This window comes from Macaca mulatta, chromosome 4 (genome assembly GCF_049350105.2).
Source record: "Macaca mulatta isolate MMU2019108-1 chromosome 4, T2T-MMU8v2.0, whole genome shotgun sequence".
NCBI lineage: Eukaryota > Metazoa > Chordata > Mammalia > Primates > Cercopithecidae > Macaca > Macaca mulatta.
The window spans coordinates 160,911,414-160,927,791 of record NC_133409.1 but is presented as its reverse complement, the minus strand read 5'-3'; the positions used below and the strand labels follow the sequence as shown (position 1 = coordinate 160,927,791).

Here is a 16,378-nt window from a genome sequence, read left to right as displayed (position 1 = left end):
AGGTTTCTATTTAGTGTGATTGAAATGTTCTGTAATTTGATGATGATTGTATAGTTCTGTAAATAAACTAAAATGTATTGAATTGTATAATTAAAACATGCAGATTTTATATTTAATATACTTTGATAGAAGTGTTTTAAAAAATGAATATCTCGTAGGGTAGAATGAAATGAATAAGAGAAACAGTGAGGCATCCAGGGGTCTTTCTGCACAGTGGGTCTGTCGTTAGGCAGGTACATTGCCACAGCCAGTTCTAATGCCCACACTCATAGGCTGATGCCTAGGACAATTGCTCAGATATCGCCTCTGACAGGCAAGTGTTCCATCCGTAACAGCAGGCATTGGAAGATGATGCCATTCCCTGCTGTTAGTATGATTATATTGACTTAGGTTTTTAATTTTCTTTCTTGCTGTGTTTTTTTTCACCTTTTTAGCCACTAAAGCATGAACATCTGTGTTTTTCAGCTGCCTTTTCAGAAGGCAATAAAAAGGGTTTGTTCGATTTCTCTCTTCTGGATCTTCTGGATTATCAATGCTCCTCACTGGCTTAACCAAACACAAACGTTAAACAACTTGGAAAGGATCATAAAATAAAAGATTGCAGTGTGTCTGCTGTGGACTGAACCGTATCCTCCCTCAACCCCCAAATCCATACGTTGAAACCCTAACCGCCAATGTGATTGTATCTGGAGACAGGGTCTTCAGGAGGTAATTAAACTCAAATGAGTTCTTAAGGGTGAGGCCCTAATCCAATAGGACTGTGACCTTATAAGGAGAAGAAGAGAGATTACCCCCTCCCACCACCGCTGTAGGAGGACACAGCAAGAAGGCAGGGAGCCCTAACCAGGAACCTAGCACAGCTGTACATTGATCTTGGACTTGCCAACTTCCAGAACTTTGAAATAGAAATTGTTGTGTAAGACACCCAGTCTGTGGTATTTTATGATGGCAGCCCAAGGGAACACAGTGTCCTTCCAGAAAAAGAACTATGTCCCTAAGTTGAGGGTATTCACTTCTCCATAATAATAGATGCTCTGAAACATTCATGCCAGTTTGCTCGTGTTGCAGAAATAAGGACAGGATTGTTTTCTTTTTGTTTTGTAGTGCCTCCCCAGCTAACCTCCCTTAGGCTCTTCTCATTCATATAATCTCAACCCAGACTGGGTAGAGTCATCCAAGTTATCTTTTCTCTATACCTCAGTCAGTCATTAGATGTGATTTGATTTTACTTCCTATATGATTCTTGTATCTGTTCTCTCATCTCATTTTTTATTCCCCACGCTTTTGTTCATTTCAACATCATCTCTCATATGAGTTATTATAATTACTTCTAAAATCTACTTTGGTAATACCTTTGCCTGTCAATAACTTCCGGTTACCTACAGAAATACAAGCTAATTCCAATGTCTGTCATGCTCTGTATTAGTCCATTTTCACACTGCTGTAAAGAACTGCCCGAGACTGGGTAATTTATAAAGAAAAAAGGTTTCATTGACTCACAGTTTTGCTTGGCTGGGGAGGCCTCAGGAAACTTGCAATCGTGGTGGAAGGGGCAGCAGGCACGTCTCACATGGCAGCAGGTGAGAGAGAGGGGGTGTGTGGAGGTACCACCACTTATAAAACCATCAGATCTCATGAGAACTCACTATCACAAGAACAGCATGGGGGAAACCGCCCCCATGATCCAATCACCTCTCACCCGGTCCCTTCCCTGACATGTGGGGATTACAATTCAGATTACAATTCTAGATGAGATTGGGGTGGGGACACAGCCAAATCACATCACGTTCCAATCCCTTGCTATGCCTTCAGACCTAATTCTACTCATTGCCCTTATATTAATCTCCATTACTGCTATACTTCTTGCAGGATATGAGCACAGCATATGGCTTCATTCCTATGTGTCTTTGATAGGTCTTTTTTCTTCCTGAAATGTCTTCACTCCTGTATATCCTCATTCATTTTTCTGCACAGCTTAAATAGTATTTATGGCCAGGGTGGATTTATATTTTCAACTGGGATACTTTTGAGAGTAAAAGTAAGCACTTGTTAATTATTGCTCCAGAACCACAGATGTAAACTGACATTATGTTAGGTAAATAGTAAGAAATGGTTATCCTATTTGCAGCTAAAAGTTTATACTCTGCCTACCCTAGGAATCTATAACATGATCAGTAACACATCATAACTCCCCTTTTGTTTCGACATGGTCATGGTCATTTGCAAATAGCAGCTGAGAGGCTGACACGCTGTGCAGAACTCTAGCAGATTTACAGGGCTGAGGAGATTAAAATTAAATTTCTGGTACCTCCAATATAAAGGGACCTGAAAAGACCCCAGGTTTTTGTCTGGAGCCTCAAAAAAGTTGCACAATAGAAAGAGAAGTGAAAAGAAACTAGAAGAGCATCTATAACAACCCCAGATTCAAACAGCAAAATACCTGACCAAACAAAAGTGATTTACTTTAACTTAATTGAATATCTGAAGCAAAATTAAACCCAAATCTCAGAAAATGTCATCTAGAGCCTCAAATTATCTCTCCAGTTTTTTTTTATTACAATGCCTTGCATGTAATAAAAAATAATTAGGCACACCAGAGAACTAGATAAATTGAACAAAAATGAGGAGAAATAATAAAAATATAATAAAAGTAATCCCACAAGTCATCCAGATATTGCAGTTATCAGATGTGGACTGATTAACATGTTTAAGAAATTTTGTGCTAAAATAAAGGATAGTAGCAGACAACTGAAAAAAAGAAAACTGAAATCAAGATCAGAATATCTGGGTTTAAGAGCCAATTAGACATAGTTTAACAGAGGACTGGAATTGTAGGTTTGTTTCTATTCCTTTTCTCTGAAAGTTAGAAAAAAAAAAAACTGGAAAATGACACAAATTTGTAAAAGAAGAAATATATGAAAAACAGTGAATTGGTCTAATATATGTGTAAGTAAAATTTTAGAAGCAGAGAAAGGAAATGCTACAAAAACAATGTTAGAAAAGATGTTTAAGAATTAGCAAAAACTGATGAAACACTTCTAACCACAAATTCTAAAAGCCTTACAAACCCAATGTAGAAAAAACAGAAAACCAACATAAGGCACACCATAATACAATACACAAAACAAAGGACAAAGATAAAACCTTAGAAGTATTCAGAGAGGACTTCTTGTTTCAGCCATAAATGAGTACCTCGTGTAACATTAACACTTTTGCCAAACACAACGAAAAGCTAGACAAATTTTTAAAAAAGGTCGAAGCCATTAGAGTATAGCTAATGCAGGAAGGATGTGAGGTGGCACAGTCACCGATGGAATGGTAGCACATTAAGATGAGCTTCACAGTCACACTGACTTTTTCCTTAAGGGCTTTTTTTCAGATCATGGCATTGGGGGAATAGTGTCTGAGCAGAAAACAATAGTATCATTGACTTAAGAAGACAGAGGTTGTAACTTGGGGCTGCCAAAGTTGCTAGGACATGAAGGCCAATATCTAGAGAGGAAAAACTGTAATAAAATGAGGTCAAATGTTGCTATATCTATGTTGCACATGTACAAAATAAAATGAAAAAATCACGCTGAAAGCAGCAAAGATTTGAGTAGTTGTGACTGTTAGAGGGATAAATATTGGAGTTTCGAGATGGCTAAGGTGGATGGACCCTGGGAACTACCTCGGACTTTTGTCTGAGAATTGGGAAATGCCACATCTTAGGAGAAAGGTCTGTACCAAAGGGTAAGGGGAAAACCTACCTATAAACATAGAACAAACCTATCACAGGATCAGGGTGATGTGCCTATACTCTGTCTGCCAGAGAAAAATTTTTTCTTTTCAGATGAAGGTGTCATTATCCAGAGCCTCAACACTTTTTATTCATAGGTCTATTACCAAAAATTTTTAAATTGAGGCATGCTATATAATACGACCAAGGCAAGGCGTGGTGGCCCACAACTGTAATCCCAGAACTTTGGGAGGCTGAGACGGGCAGATCACTTGAGCTAAGGAGTTTGAGACCAGCCTGGCCAACATGGTGAAGTCCCATCTCTACTAAGAATATAAAAATTAGCCAGTGTGGTGGTGTGCACCTGTAATCCCAGCTACTTGGGAGGTTGAGGCAGGAGAATCGCTTGAACCCAGAGGTGGAGGTTGCAGTGAGCCAAGATCACGCCACTGCACTCTAGCCTGGGTGACAGAGCAAGACTCCATCTCAAAAAAAAAAAAAAAAAGAAAAAAAAGAAAAGAAAAGAAAGAAAAGAAAAAGAAAAGAAAAAAGAAACTGCCCCTAATGTGATTAAGATACTGAAGTCATCAGAGTCTTCAAAATAATTTTGAATAGTATATTCGAGAAAATAACAGGAAAAAGGGATATTTTCAGCAGATGTGAAATCTGTAAGAAGGAATCAAATTGAATTTTGGAACTGAAACATACATTATCTGAAATTAACAACTTAGTAGATTGTTTCTATGATCATGCAAAGGAAAACAGAGGATTAATGAACAGGAAGACAAGTCAATATAAAACGACCATATTGAAGCACTGAGAGGAGATACGGAAAATTAATCTAAACACTCATATGAAACAAAAATAATATTTAAATAGATACTGACCAAGAGTTTTCAAACTTATCAAAAGTGTTCAAGATACTCCATGAATTCCAAGCAAGAGTATTGACACCTAGGAGAAACTATGTCTAGGCACTTCGTAGTCAAATTGATTGTTTTTAAAAGTCAAAGAGGAAATTTAAAAACTACTGGAGTAAAAAGTCACATTAAAGGAAGCAACAGTGATACTGATGAATCACTTTTCCACATAAATGAAGTGAGTCTCATCATTGTAGAATAAAATCTTTGAATTATGGAAAGAAATTATGTGGCAAACCATAATTCAATATCCAGGAAAAAGATACTTCAAATGTGAAGGCAAAATATAAACACATTCAGACAAAAGGTGAGAATTTTTCACCATCACAAATTCTATATTCTTCATATAGTAGGATATTGATCTGGAGGAAGCACAGAGATGCAGAAAGGAAAGCATAAAAATATGAATTAAGAAAACAATTGATTAATCCAAAATAAGGCCAGAAAGTTAAATAATGGAACACGTAATAAATAAATAAAAACAAATGGCAAAAATGTATATTTATCCAAATGTATTAGTAATTAAATATGAATGGATTAAATTCTCCAATGAGAAGACAAAGATTGACAGATTAGAATAAAACAATCAAAACTGGATATGCTGTTCACAAGGAAAAGATAATTTCCTTTTGTTTATTAAGGCCAATGAAAACTACTTTTAGTCTGATTTTATTTTTAAAAGTTTTGATGCTCTCTGAAAAAAATTAATCATTCAATATATTTAAATATCTGACAATGTTGCAAATATCCAGTTCTTATATATTCAATCTAACATATGGCTAAAGTAAAATCTGTTTAAATCAGGAATTCTTAATATATTGTTAAAACTAATTAACAGGTGCTATAGTGCTCATGGTGCCACTACATTGCTGGTCTGGAACTCCTGGTCTGAAGCAATCCTCCCGCCTCCACTTCCCAAAGTGCTGGGATTATAGGCATGAGCCACTGCATTCAACCTCTTAAGGACTTTTTGATCCGGCTTCAGTTTCTGCTCCACTGTTGGTACAATCCTGCTTTTTAAAACACTTTGGATCACATTGGTGCTGCATCAAAGCCTTCAGCCAACCTGGGAAGTGACCAGGACTCTGCAAACTCCTTATGTAAATACCAGATATGTTTTATGGGCAGGGCACCTGGCATCTCCCTTGACCTCCAAATTTGTTGATACCAGATTGCATTTTTCTGTCATTTCAGGGCACCAAGGAAGAGAACCAATGGCAGAAGTCACACATGCAAGCAAGATGGGAGTCTGGAGAGCCTCAGGCTAAATCACCAGTGCTCAGCCCTCTTCTCTTTGTAAGGGCAACTGGGTCGTATCTGCCAGCTTAGAGCTGCTCTGTCCACAGCCCTAAAATTTAACACCTAGAAAAATCAATGCACTTAGCAAACTCTCTCAGCTGGTGATGAAACCTGTCACTAGCCAAGGGACTCGTCCCAAGGGAGCTGAACACTTGCCCCTGTACCCTGACAATGGGTAAGAAACAAGCACCACTGTGGATGCAGCCCCAGAAGCCTAGTGTCAAGGGGGCACGAGGCCCTGCTTCAGGCTGGGGGCCTGGGGAGGGGCTGGTACCTCTCCACCTCCTGCAGCTCCTGTTCCTCCAGCTCCTGGTAAAAATTCAGGTCTGACACCCACCAGGTCTCGAACCCATAGCAAGCCACAAGGCTTCACATTCTGAGATGCAGCTAGAAGAAGCTGGTATAATATAGGCCGTGCACTACCTAACTACATTTCCTCAACATGGGACTGCATATATGACAATGGTCTGTCCCGTGAGATTATAATACAGCTGAAAAATTTCTATCACCTAGTGATATCATAGCCATAGTAATGTTAAGGCCCAAGGTATTACATGTCTGTGGTAATGCCGGTGTGAACAAACTTGCCACACCACCAGTCATATGAGTAGAGCACAAACGATTATATAATACATAGTCCTTGATCGTAATACACAATTATATTACTGGTTTATGTATTTACTATAGTATACTTTTAATCATTATTTTAGAGTGTACTCCTTCTGCATATATGTGTCAACTGTAAAACAACCTCAGGCAGGTCCTTCAGGAGGTATTCCAGAGGGAGGCAATGTAATCACAGATGACAGCTCTATGTGTGTTATTGCCCCTGAAGACCTTCTGCTGGGACAAGATGTGGAGGTAGAAGACAGTGATGTTGATGATCATGACCCTGTGTAAGCCTAGGCAAATGCATATGTGTGCTCTAGTCTTAATTTTTGCCAAAAAGTTTAAAAAGTAAAATAGGAAATAGCTTATGGAATAAGGATATAAACCATTTTTGTACAGCTGTACATATGTTTGTGTTTTCAGCTGTGTTATTACATAAAGGTCAAACTTTAAAAATAAACAAGTTTATAAAGTAAAAAGATTCCAGTAAAGTACAGTAAGGCTAATTTATGGTTGAAGAAAAACATCTTAAAAATAAATTTCGTATAGTCTGAGTGTCCAGTGTTTCTGAAGTCTACAGTAGTGTAATGTCCTAGGCCTTCCCATTCACTTACTACTCACTGACTGACTCACCCAGAGCAAATTCCTGCCCTGCAAACTCCATGCATGGCAAGTGCCCTATACAGGTGTACCATTTTAACCTTTTATATCATATTTTTATTGTACTTTAAACATATCTACGTTTATATGTTTAGATACACAGGTGTTTACCATTGTGCTACAATTGCCTACGATATTCAGTACAGTAACACGCTGTACAGGTTTCTAGGAGTGATAGCCCATACCATACGGACTAGGTGTGGTAGGTTGTACCATCTAGGTTTAAGTAAGCATACTCTATCATGTTCCCACAACAACAGAATCGCTTAATGAAGCATTTCTCAGAACATATCCCCATGGTTAAGCAACCAATGACTGTATTTTCTGTCTACCTTTCACCTCCATAATATGTACATTTTTCTACATTTCTCATGGTAGAGGGAAAGAGCAACAGGACTTCCAGGAAAAAAACTAATGTGTCTTCAGGCTTTTGCTTGTATGTGGCTCATGTTATATCTGAGCGTATACTATTGGACAAAGTGAGTCACATAGCCAAGGCTTACAATGGGATGGGGAAGCACACTTCATTTTCTTGAAGGCGCTCTAAGTCACATGGCATCGATGGGGTCATATTGTTCTTTTATAGTGAAGAGGGGAGTAAATAATAGAGGACAATAATACAGTCCAGCAAAGATACTAAGACCACTTATATCCAAAAAGCAAGATCAGTTTGGTGGAATGACTTACTAATGCACTGAGATGCCCATATGCCCATATTCCCTGCCAAACAGTCTAAATGGAAAACTAGAATCCTAATTAAAGTGAGAAAAGGCATGTCACAAAGCTTCCTTTATTGTAGAGCAGTTGAGTTGTGGTGTTCGTTACTACATTTTTTAAATTAGCATGGTGTTAGTTGTATATATGCTTTCTATTTATTAAGCACTTACTATGTGCCAAGCATAGTAGTAAACCTTTTTCTGACCTTATTTAAACCTAACAACAGTCTCAAGGTGGAACTGTGTCTCTTCCCATTTACAGGTGAAAATGTTAAAGGACAGAATAACTAAGCAACTTGCCCAAAGTCACAGGTCCCTGCTCTTATCTGCTATATTTTCTCTCTTTTTCTTTTTCATGTAATACAGAAAGTCCATGATCATCACGATGCACCTCTGTGTGGATATCACAGGAATGGCAACTTACGACCTTATGAAGTAGTTTATCCTAATTTAGGGTAGCTCAAATTACTAGAACAAATATTTAACGGGCCTTTAATCTGCTGCCCCTAAAAGTTTTTCCAGTTCGTTCTAGTTTTATCTTACGGAGCTAAATGTATAGAAAATAATCCAAATAATCTTCCTTCAAGTAGAAGAAATAATCTTCTAGATTTTATCTTTCCCAATCTAAAAATACATTGTTGTTTCAGCAATTCCATGAATAACATGGATTGTGGATTTTTATCATTGTGGTTACTTTTCTCTTGGACTGCCAGACATTTTAGTGTGGAACAAGAGCTGTCTGCAATAAAACATAAGGAATGTTTATGCTAAATGTTTAAGCATCGACAACTTCTATTCAACTGATATATCTCACAACACAAAAGAGTACTTGCTGTTTCAGGAAATTTGGTTCCTTTCTCCTTCTCTGATCTGAATCGTTACATTGATAAATTTGACATATTCTGCCGAACAACAAATTCTGGCATCTTCACTGAGGAATCAGTGTCTGTCTCTAATACTTCTTTCTGTGAAATCCTGACCTGAAGTCTCCTCTATCATCCCAAATATTTAAAAAAGATTAAAGGTGAGGCACGGGTTTCTCTGGCCTGCTTTGGTAAATTTATGTGCTCACATAACTCATTAATTGTTTAGGTTTAATTCAAGACAAATACCTGCACGTTTATATTTGACACTAGTATTTGCCAAATCCCAAAACTGATCTGAACCCTAAACAAACCATCTTCTTGGCATCTCCTCCAAATAACACACATAGCAAATATATTGACATCAGTTGTACTTTAAAATGTCAACTCTGCTTTTCCTTTTCTCATGATGCTAATAAAAGATTTTGTTTAAAAACCCTAAAATTGGGAATGAATGCCAAATTCCTCTCTTACCATTCAGTAGATCTTTTCCTATTTTAGGTGTGGACTATGGATTATTTCATTTGATGTTCTTGCTGTTTACACAGTTACAATATGTGAAAATACAAAATTTAGGCAGTTTCCATTATGCTATGGGAAAGTAAAACTTTATTTTTTAAGAGAATCTGTAAGTATGTACATTATCAGAGCTGCCACAACCAGAATTATCTTTACTGTTAATTAATTAATCAAAAATATGGTGGACGTTATTGACAATAAGCCCTGAAGCAACAATTTTGGAATGACCTAAAAGAATTGCTAGACGTGTCATTCAAAGTTCAATAAAAATGCCTTATAGGAAATTTTGTTTTGGACTAACATGTCATGATGGAGTTGAACAAGCAGTAGATTAACATTGGAACACCAATTATAAATTACAGTGTTGTGTGATATTAATAGAGTGATTGTAATTAAGGAACTAGTCCTCTTTTGATCTTATTTGCCTCATCTGTAAAATTATCTACTCTTACTATCACCATCACTAATGATAAAAACATATAAAATATTGCTACTTGTGCTAGGCAGAATCATGGCCTCAAAGATGTCTGTGACTTAGTCTCCAGAACCTGTAACTGTGTTAGCTCATGTGGTAAATGGGACTTTTCAGATGTGATTAAATTAAAAATACTGACATGGGGAGATTATCTCAGATTGCCTGGGAGAATGGGCATTGTAATCACTTGGATTCCTATAAGCGAAAGAGGGAGGGAGGGAGGGGATATGAGAATAGAAGCAGAGTCAGAGTGATGCAGCCTAAGAAACACCTCACTGTATATTGCTGCCTGGCTTCGAAGGTGGAAGGGACCACGAGCTAAGGAATGGAGGTGTCCTCTAGAAGCTGGAAGAGGCAAGGACACAGATTCTCCCCTAGAGCCTCCGGAAGGAAGGCACACCTGCCAACACCTTGATTTTAGTCCAGTGAGACCTATTGTGGACTTCTGACTTCTGACAGTGTAATACAATCAATTTGTGTTGTTTTAAGCCACTAAGTTTGTTGTAATTTGTTGTCGCAGTAATAAGAAACGAATACACTATTTCATTAGACTACTGTAATGATTCCAAAACTTAATAGATTATGATAAAGTGCTTTGTAAACTGAAGTACTATAGAAATGTTAATTATTATTGACAAAATTAAAGTGGCTTCTAACAACTCTAATTAGAAGGATGAGGTCTGTTTCAAATAAAATTTAGATTAGAGATGGGCTAGTGAGTCTTTGCCATTTTCATAAACTTTAATAGGGATTCCCCCCAAAGTGAATTAACAGAACTATTAAAAGCAACCCTTCTGGGAACAATCTGAAATTAATTTTTCAGCTTTATCGCCAAACATTCTCTAAACCATAAATTAATAGGAAGCAATAATTCTCCCCTGAGCAGAGCAACCGCTTAAGTTACAGGTCCACTGGTGTAGCACGCAAGTGGCCTGAGGATAAATCCATCTTTGGTGGTGGAAAATTTTTAAGTCAAAGAAAAATACATTATATGTCATAGCCCACTGTAGTGTAATTCTAATGGTAAATTATTTTTCAATTTTGTAGCCTACAAATATATAAAGGAAGCATCTTCCAGCTCAAGAAAGAACTTTGTTCTCACCTTCTCCCTTCTAATCTCAGTCACTAGTTGTTACCATTAATTAACCCTCATGAGAAAAACCTAATGACATTGTTTGTCAGCAACAGACTATAGTAATATTCCAATTGAAACAATAGGGATGACCCCTTTTTAGCCAGTAGTTTCTTATTTTTTGTACCTGAAAACTATTTTGTATTCAGGAACAATAATATTTAAAATTTAAATCAACTGATATATTTGTTTTAAGCTATTTATATAGTTAGCATTGTGTAGAAAATTGATTAATTGGCTAAAATCTTCACTGTTATTCCAGATACCTTGTTATCAAAAGGAACACTTCTGTATTCTCAAAATTATTAGTTTGTCCTTGCAGTGATTTTCAAAAGCATATCGATTGTTGAAATTAAGACTAATTTGTCTATTACAGACATGACCTTGGTTTCAAACAGGTTCTGATAAATCTGGCCAGTCCAGCACAAATAGAAAAAAAAAAAAAAAGACATTGGAAAGAATACGACTGAACTGAACATTGTAGGCACACCAAGTCTGTAATTTCACTCTGGACCTTGAATGAAAACATGTTTCATTTAAATTTATTCCTACACAAAATTATTTTAATCTAGCAATTACATAACAAAAGCCTCCAGGGGAAATGTGAGCCACTAGACTTCTGGTAGTTGTAGTCGTTTACAAAGACAGAGGAGCCAAAATGATACTAGGGTGAACATGAAGTTCTGCCTCCAGGACTTAAAGGGTGCCAGGGGAATATGGATTTTATTTATAAGGAATTCTCTTTGGGCACAAATTTAAAACAGTTGGGTGTGGCATGCATGTTAGCAGCCCAGTATGAACAGAAAATGAACAGAATTTTGGTTTGCTTTGGTGTCAGTATTTAGTTTTTTGGACTTTGTCCAATAAAACTAATTTTTTTTTTTTTAACTCGTGTCCTAAACTGCAACAGCTGTTGCAAAAAGTAGACTGGCACCTACATTTGACTTTCCAGTGGAAGTCCTTGGACCTTTCTACAAGAACGCAGTCCCCTCTGACCATTGGATTCATCTTACTCTGCCCTAGGGCGCCTAGGAGACTTCAGGCTTTCCTGTGCCCAGAGGGAGCATCCCTGCTTCCTAGTAGCAGCTTCCTTCACTGTGTGTGTAGCTGCCTTAGAACCAAGCTAAGCACAGGAATGCCTCTGCAGAGGCAGCCTTGCATGGCACCAGGGAATGTTGCTTTGTTTATTCAGACTCCATCTCCTAAATTCTTTTTCTTTTTCTTTTTCTTTTTCTTTTTTTTTTTTTTTGAGACAGGGTCTCAGCACAAGCTCAGTCAAGGCTTACTACAGCCTCAAACTCCTGGGCTCAAGCAATTCTCCTGCCTCAGTCACCCAAGTAGCTGGAACTACAGGCATGTGCCACCACACCCAGCTAATTTTTTATTTTTTATTTTCGTAGAGATGGGGGTCTTTCTAGGTTGCCTAGGCTGATCTCAAGCTCCTGGGCTCAAGTGATCCTCCCATCTTGGCTCCCGGAGTGCTAGGATTACAGGCATGAGACACTGTGCCCAGGCCCAAATTCTGTATTTCTCCCAGGTATTGTGAAGCCTCCAACATGGTCTGTTCTGATTCTGTCACCTTTCTCTTCCTTCTTAAGCCCCAGTAGGGGCCTTGCCTCTCCAGTGTACCCGGCTTTTGGAGGACCTTGTCTCCATGTTTCCATTGTTGATGGAAGGACCGTGGCAGGACTTTGCTTTCCAGTGCCACTATTATGTCAGCAGGCTAGCCCTGAACCCCACATGGTAAGACCCTTTATGTGAGAGTTTTACACCTACTTGATCTTATTCCTCTTTCCAGGTGAGCATCGCACACTGACCCAGCTAGGCTCAGGGTAAGGTAGCTCTTGCTCATTTTGGCCAGGTATTTAATTATGTGACATTCGCAGTGTGCCTTTCTATTTATCTTTTTATCCTTTTCAGTTCAAAAAACGTGGCTATACCAACTCGTCACAGCGCCCATCCCACTTTCTAGAAGACTTTGATATCTCACTCAGAGCAACTCCTGCCAGGAGTTTATATTGTGTGCAGCTGATTCAGGCAGTAACTTCCACTCAGCGAGGGGGTCCATTTAAGAAAAATTACTTCTCTTCCTTTTATGCCCAGTATGGTTCTTAAAATCAACCAGACCTATCTTTCACCAGCACCACTTGGTTCTTTTAAACCACAGTATTTCTGCTGCTTCTAGTTAGCAAACTTTAATATGAGATTTAAGATATGGTTTGCTTTCTGGATTGTTGTATGCTACTAGAACCGAAGAAAGAGAAGGAGAAATGGATGAATCGATGGACCGTATCACCCTGGCACCTATATCAGCTCAAAAACTGAAGGAAATACCCCTTTCCTGCCCTCTCTTTGACTAATGCTGTAGACGCTGAGTCAGTAGTTCCTCCTGGGACCTGAGAGTCCACGTTCCTAATGAGCTCCAGGTGTTCCCATGCGGCTGCCCCTCTGACCACACTTAGAATTGGAAGGCTTGAAATGAAATCTGAGAAATCAGCCTCTTGATTCCAATTTTAAACATGCAATTGATTCTTGTAATTTGTCATTCTTGTCGAAATGCATACCAGTAAGTTTGTAATCAGTATTGGCATGCTTAAAAGAGTTTAAGACTTGCTATATTTGTCATTTTAATGTATTTAAACTTTAAAGATTTGTTCAGAACTTGGAAAGATTTTGCTTGTTAAGCTCATAAATTTACCCACTCAGGCATATGAGATAGGGTACTTTGATTTATAAATGAAGTTTAAAATTAAAGGAATTTAATTAACTAAGTTTTTAAAATGAGATTGGTTGTTTTAAGGGGAATTTACTTTGTGTAACTTGAGTTGATCAAACACTAATCCAAGTTCCCTGCAAAACCTGTTCTGCTTTATATAACATTTACTCATTTTAGAAACAGATGAGAAGATTTGCAAATTGAACCTAAAGATTTAGGGCAAATTATGTACCTTTTTATACTTTAATAAAGAAAAATAAAATAAGTTTAAAACACAAATAACTCTAACTGGCCCTTTTTATGTAAAAAGAAGTACTTGAATAAAATTTACCTTGACAGCACTAGCAATTCTGCAACTCTGACTTGTGTCTTTGAAAATGTCTTATTTCCTCTGCATTGCCCGGCTTCCTCTCTTGATTGTTCTGCTGGGTGGAGGGGGGAGATTGGAGCGGGGAGCACACATCTGGGAATACTTTTCTACCTCATTCAGGGCATCTAGCTCACTCCTTAGTGGGTGGGCTTCCTAATGGATTCCTGGGGCTTCTGCACAGTCTCTTTCTACTGGTATATCTGAATTCCTCCCCCAACTAGTGTCTTGCTCCTCCTCTTCCCTTCCTCCCTCCTCCTTTCCCCACCCCATTCCCCTATCCTCACAGTTTCCCCCCCATACTCCTTAGTCTTTTAAATCTCTTACACCTGCCTCCCACCATGCCCCTTGCAGGCACCTACTTCCTTTTGTCCTTAGTTCTTTGGTCCAGTTTCAGTTCCATCTGGTTTTCCATGGTGGAGACAGCAGGAGATTTAGATTCACAAGGTTTTAAGTATGGGATTAAGAAAGACGAAACATCTATAAGACAAATAAGAATTTAAGTAAATCTTTTATTGAACTAAAAACATTCTTTGACTCTTTTTTGTGAATTAAGTTGCGTTACAAAAACAATCTCCTTCCGTTATCCTAACTTGAATATTGCCTAGCCTCCAAATAGAGGAGCAGAAGTACAGCCCTTGAGAAACAGATGGGGTGGGGTATGTAATACTGCAGCCTCCAAAGAGAGCACTTCTGTCTGGCATTCCAATAGAGTAAATCAGAATTTTCCTTGCCTTTTACTTCTGCATGTCAGTTTCTTCATTCTCCAACCTGTCCCTCCCTCCCTCTCAGGAAAAATGAGCTCTATGCTAGGCCCTACCCAAAGCCAACCAAGACACTTTCTCCTTATTTTCCTCTGTCTCCTCCTTGAAACCATAGTAGAGGCCCCATCTAATCTCCAGGTGACCGTACTCTGGAATCAACATGCTCGCTGAAGCCTGAGATCTGGGATGCTCATTAAGTGGAGGCCCTTCTTCCCACCTCTCCTCCTGTGCTTAACTCCCTGGTTTCCTGGTTTGCCGTTCAATTTCCTGCTGGAATCAGACCCTTGTCCTGGACCTCACAATGATTAGCAGCTTGTTTGGCCTTTGAAAGGCCCAGCGCCAGGTTAATAAACCACGATTTAGAAAGAAATCCCAATAGTTGGATACTCCACATCTGCTTCCAACCAATTAACCTCTTAGATTGGAGACATATGATCTGCCTGCATGGTAAGTGGAGATTTCTGGTCTTGTGTTACCAGCACCTGGAGGGTACTGCTTGGATGTACATATCAGCCCTGATTGAAACCCAAGGTCCCTCATCTCCTTGAACTTTATTATTTCAATTGCTGGTTTTACCCTTGAGAGTAAGCCCTGCCACCTGGCTAGTTTCCCCAGCTCTTGACCCTTCCATTCCCCACTGTCATTACTCTTCCTGCGGCCCTGCTTGAGCTCCAAGTGTGCAGAGAGCCCACATGAGTTATTGCCTTGCATATCCGCAGTTCAATTGTAATTGATGTTCATAGGAATGTCCTTAAGTCACCACAGGAGCTAAAGGTACCTTCTAAATCATCAAGGAAAAAATAAATTATGTTCAGTAAGATTTTATTATTCCCATATTTTCATTCTTTAAAGCCTGGTAATCCACTGAGGAAATATGGCTAACTCTGTATTAATCAGATTCATCAACAGCCCATTTCTGAGTAGCTTAAGATTTAATGCCTTAGGAAAGATCTAGATGATTGAATATTTCATTAATATCCAGATATTTGATGTCATGTACACAGATTTCAGACAGAGTTTAGTATAAAGAGAAGGTAATTTCTAGCAGATGAGCCCACAGTGCCTTGGCTTCTTATGCCAACAGTCTAGACTACCTACTAATTGTTTTGTTGCAGTAACATCTAACCTTCTTGGTGAATTCCCTTCATTCTTTGAAGAATTTAGCACCCAGTTCACCACCTTTCCCTCACGTGTTACTCCTTGATAACTCTTAAGGAGAAATTGTCTACACTGTGGCAGCCAGACATACTCTCCGTGTTACTGGACATGGTACAGGTAGTGGGGTTCTATGACTGGTTCCAGGCAATGATATGGTGAGTGGAAATAATGAGTATCATTGCTGAGGCAAAGTATTTAAGAGTCCACGTGCCATCCCCATTCTCTTGCTTCCTTTTCAACAGTGACTATAGATGCCACATGTTGAAATGCAGAACCCAAAACTGACTCCTTAAGTAACTCAGTGGAGAGACTAGCCTTGGAGAGTTGCTGAGCTTCAACTTTGCGTGCATTAGAAGTGTGGAGGTTTGTTACCACTGAAACACTGAGGTTGTTACTGCAATATAGCATCACTTCTCTTAATGTGTACACACATGTAGTTGATCCTGTCAATACCATGGACTG

At 38.6% G+C, this 16,378-nt stretch overlaps 1 protein-coding gene across 15 annotated transcripts in view; it reads left to right on the top strand.

The window, feature by feature from the left end:
- Positions 1–13,682, top strand: part of LOC106997839 (uncharacterized) — a 547,605-nt gene extending 533,923 nt beyond the window's left edge. For 9 of the 15 annotated variants that reach the window (XR_013417059.1, XR_013417057.1, XR_013417056.1 and 6 more), the window contains one exon: positions 5,833–7,098. Coding sequence is in view for 3 of the 15 variants with exons in the window: in XM_078001345.1 (XP_077857471.1) it covers positions 5,833–5,934; positions 8,289–8,381 (195 nt within the window). In the remaining 12 variants the exon portion in view is untranslated. Of the gene's footprint in view, positions 1–5,832; positions 7,099–8,288; positions 8,692–12,509 lie in introns of those variants that run through there. The other 6 variants (XR_013417050.1, XM_078001345.1, XM_078001343.1 and 3 more) reach the window with 2 other exon arrangements.
- The last annotated feature ends 2,696 nt before the right edge of the window (positions 13,683–16,378 follow it).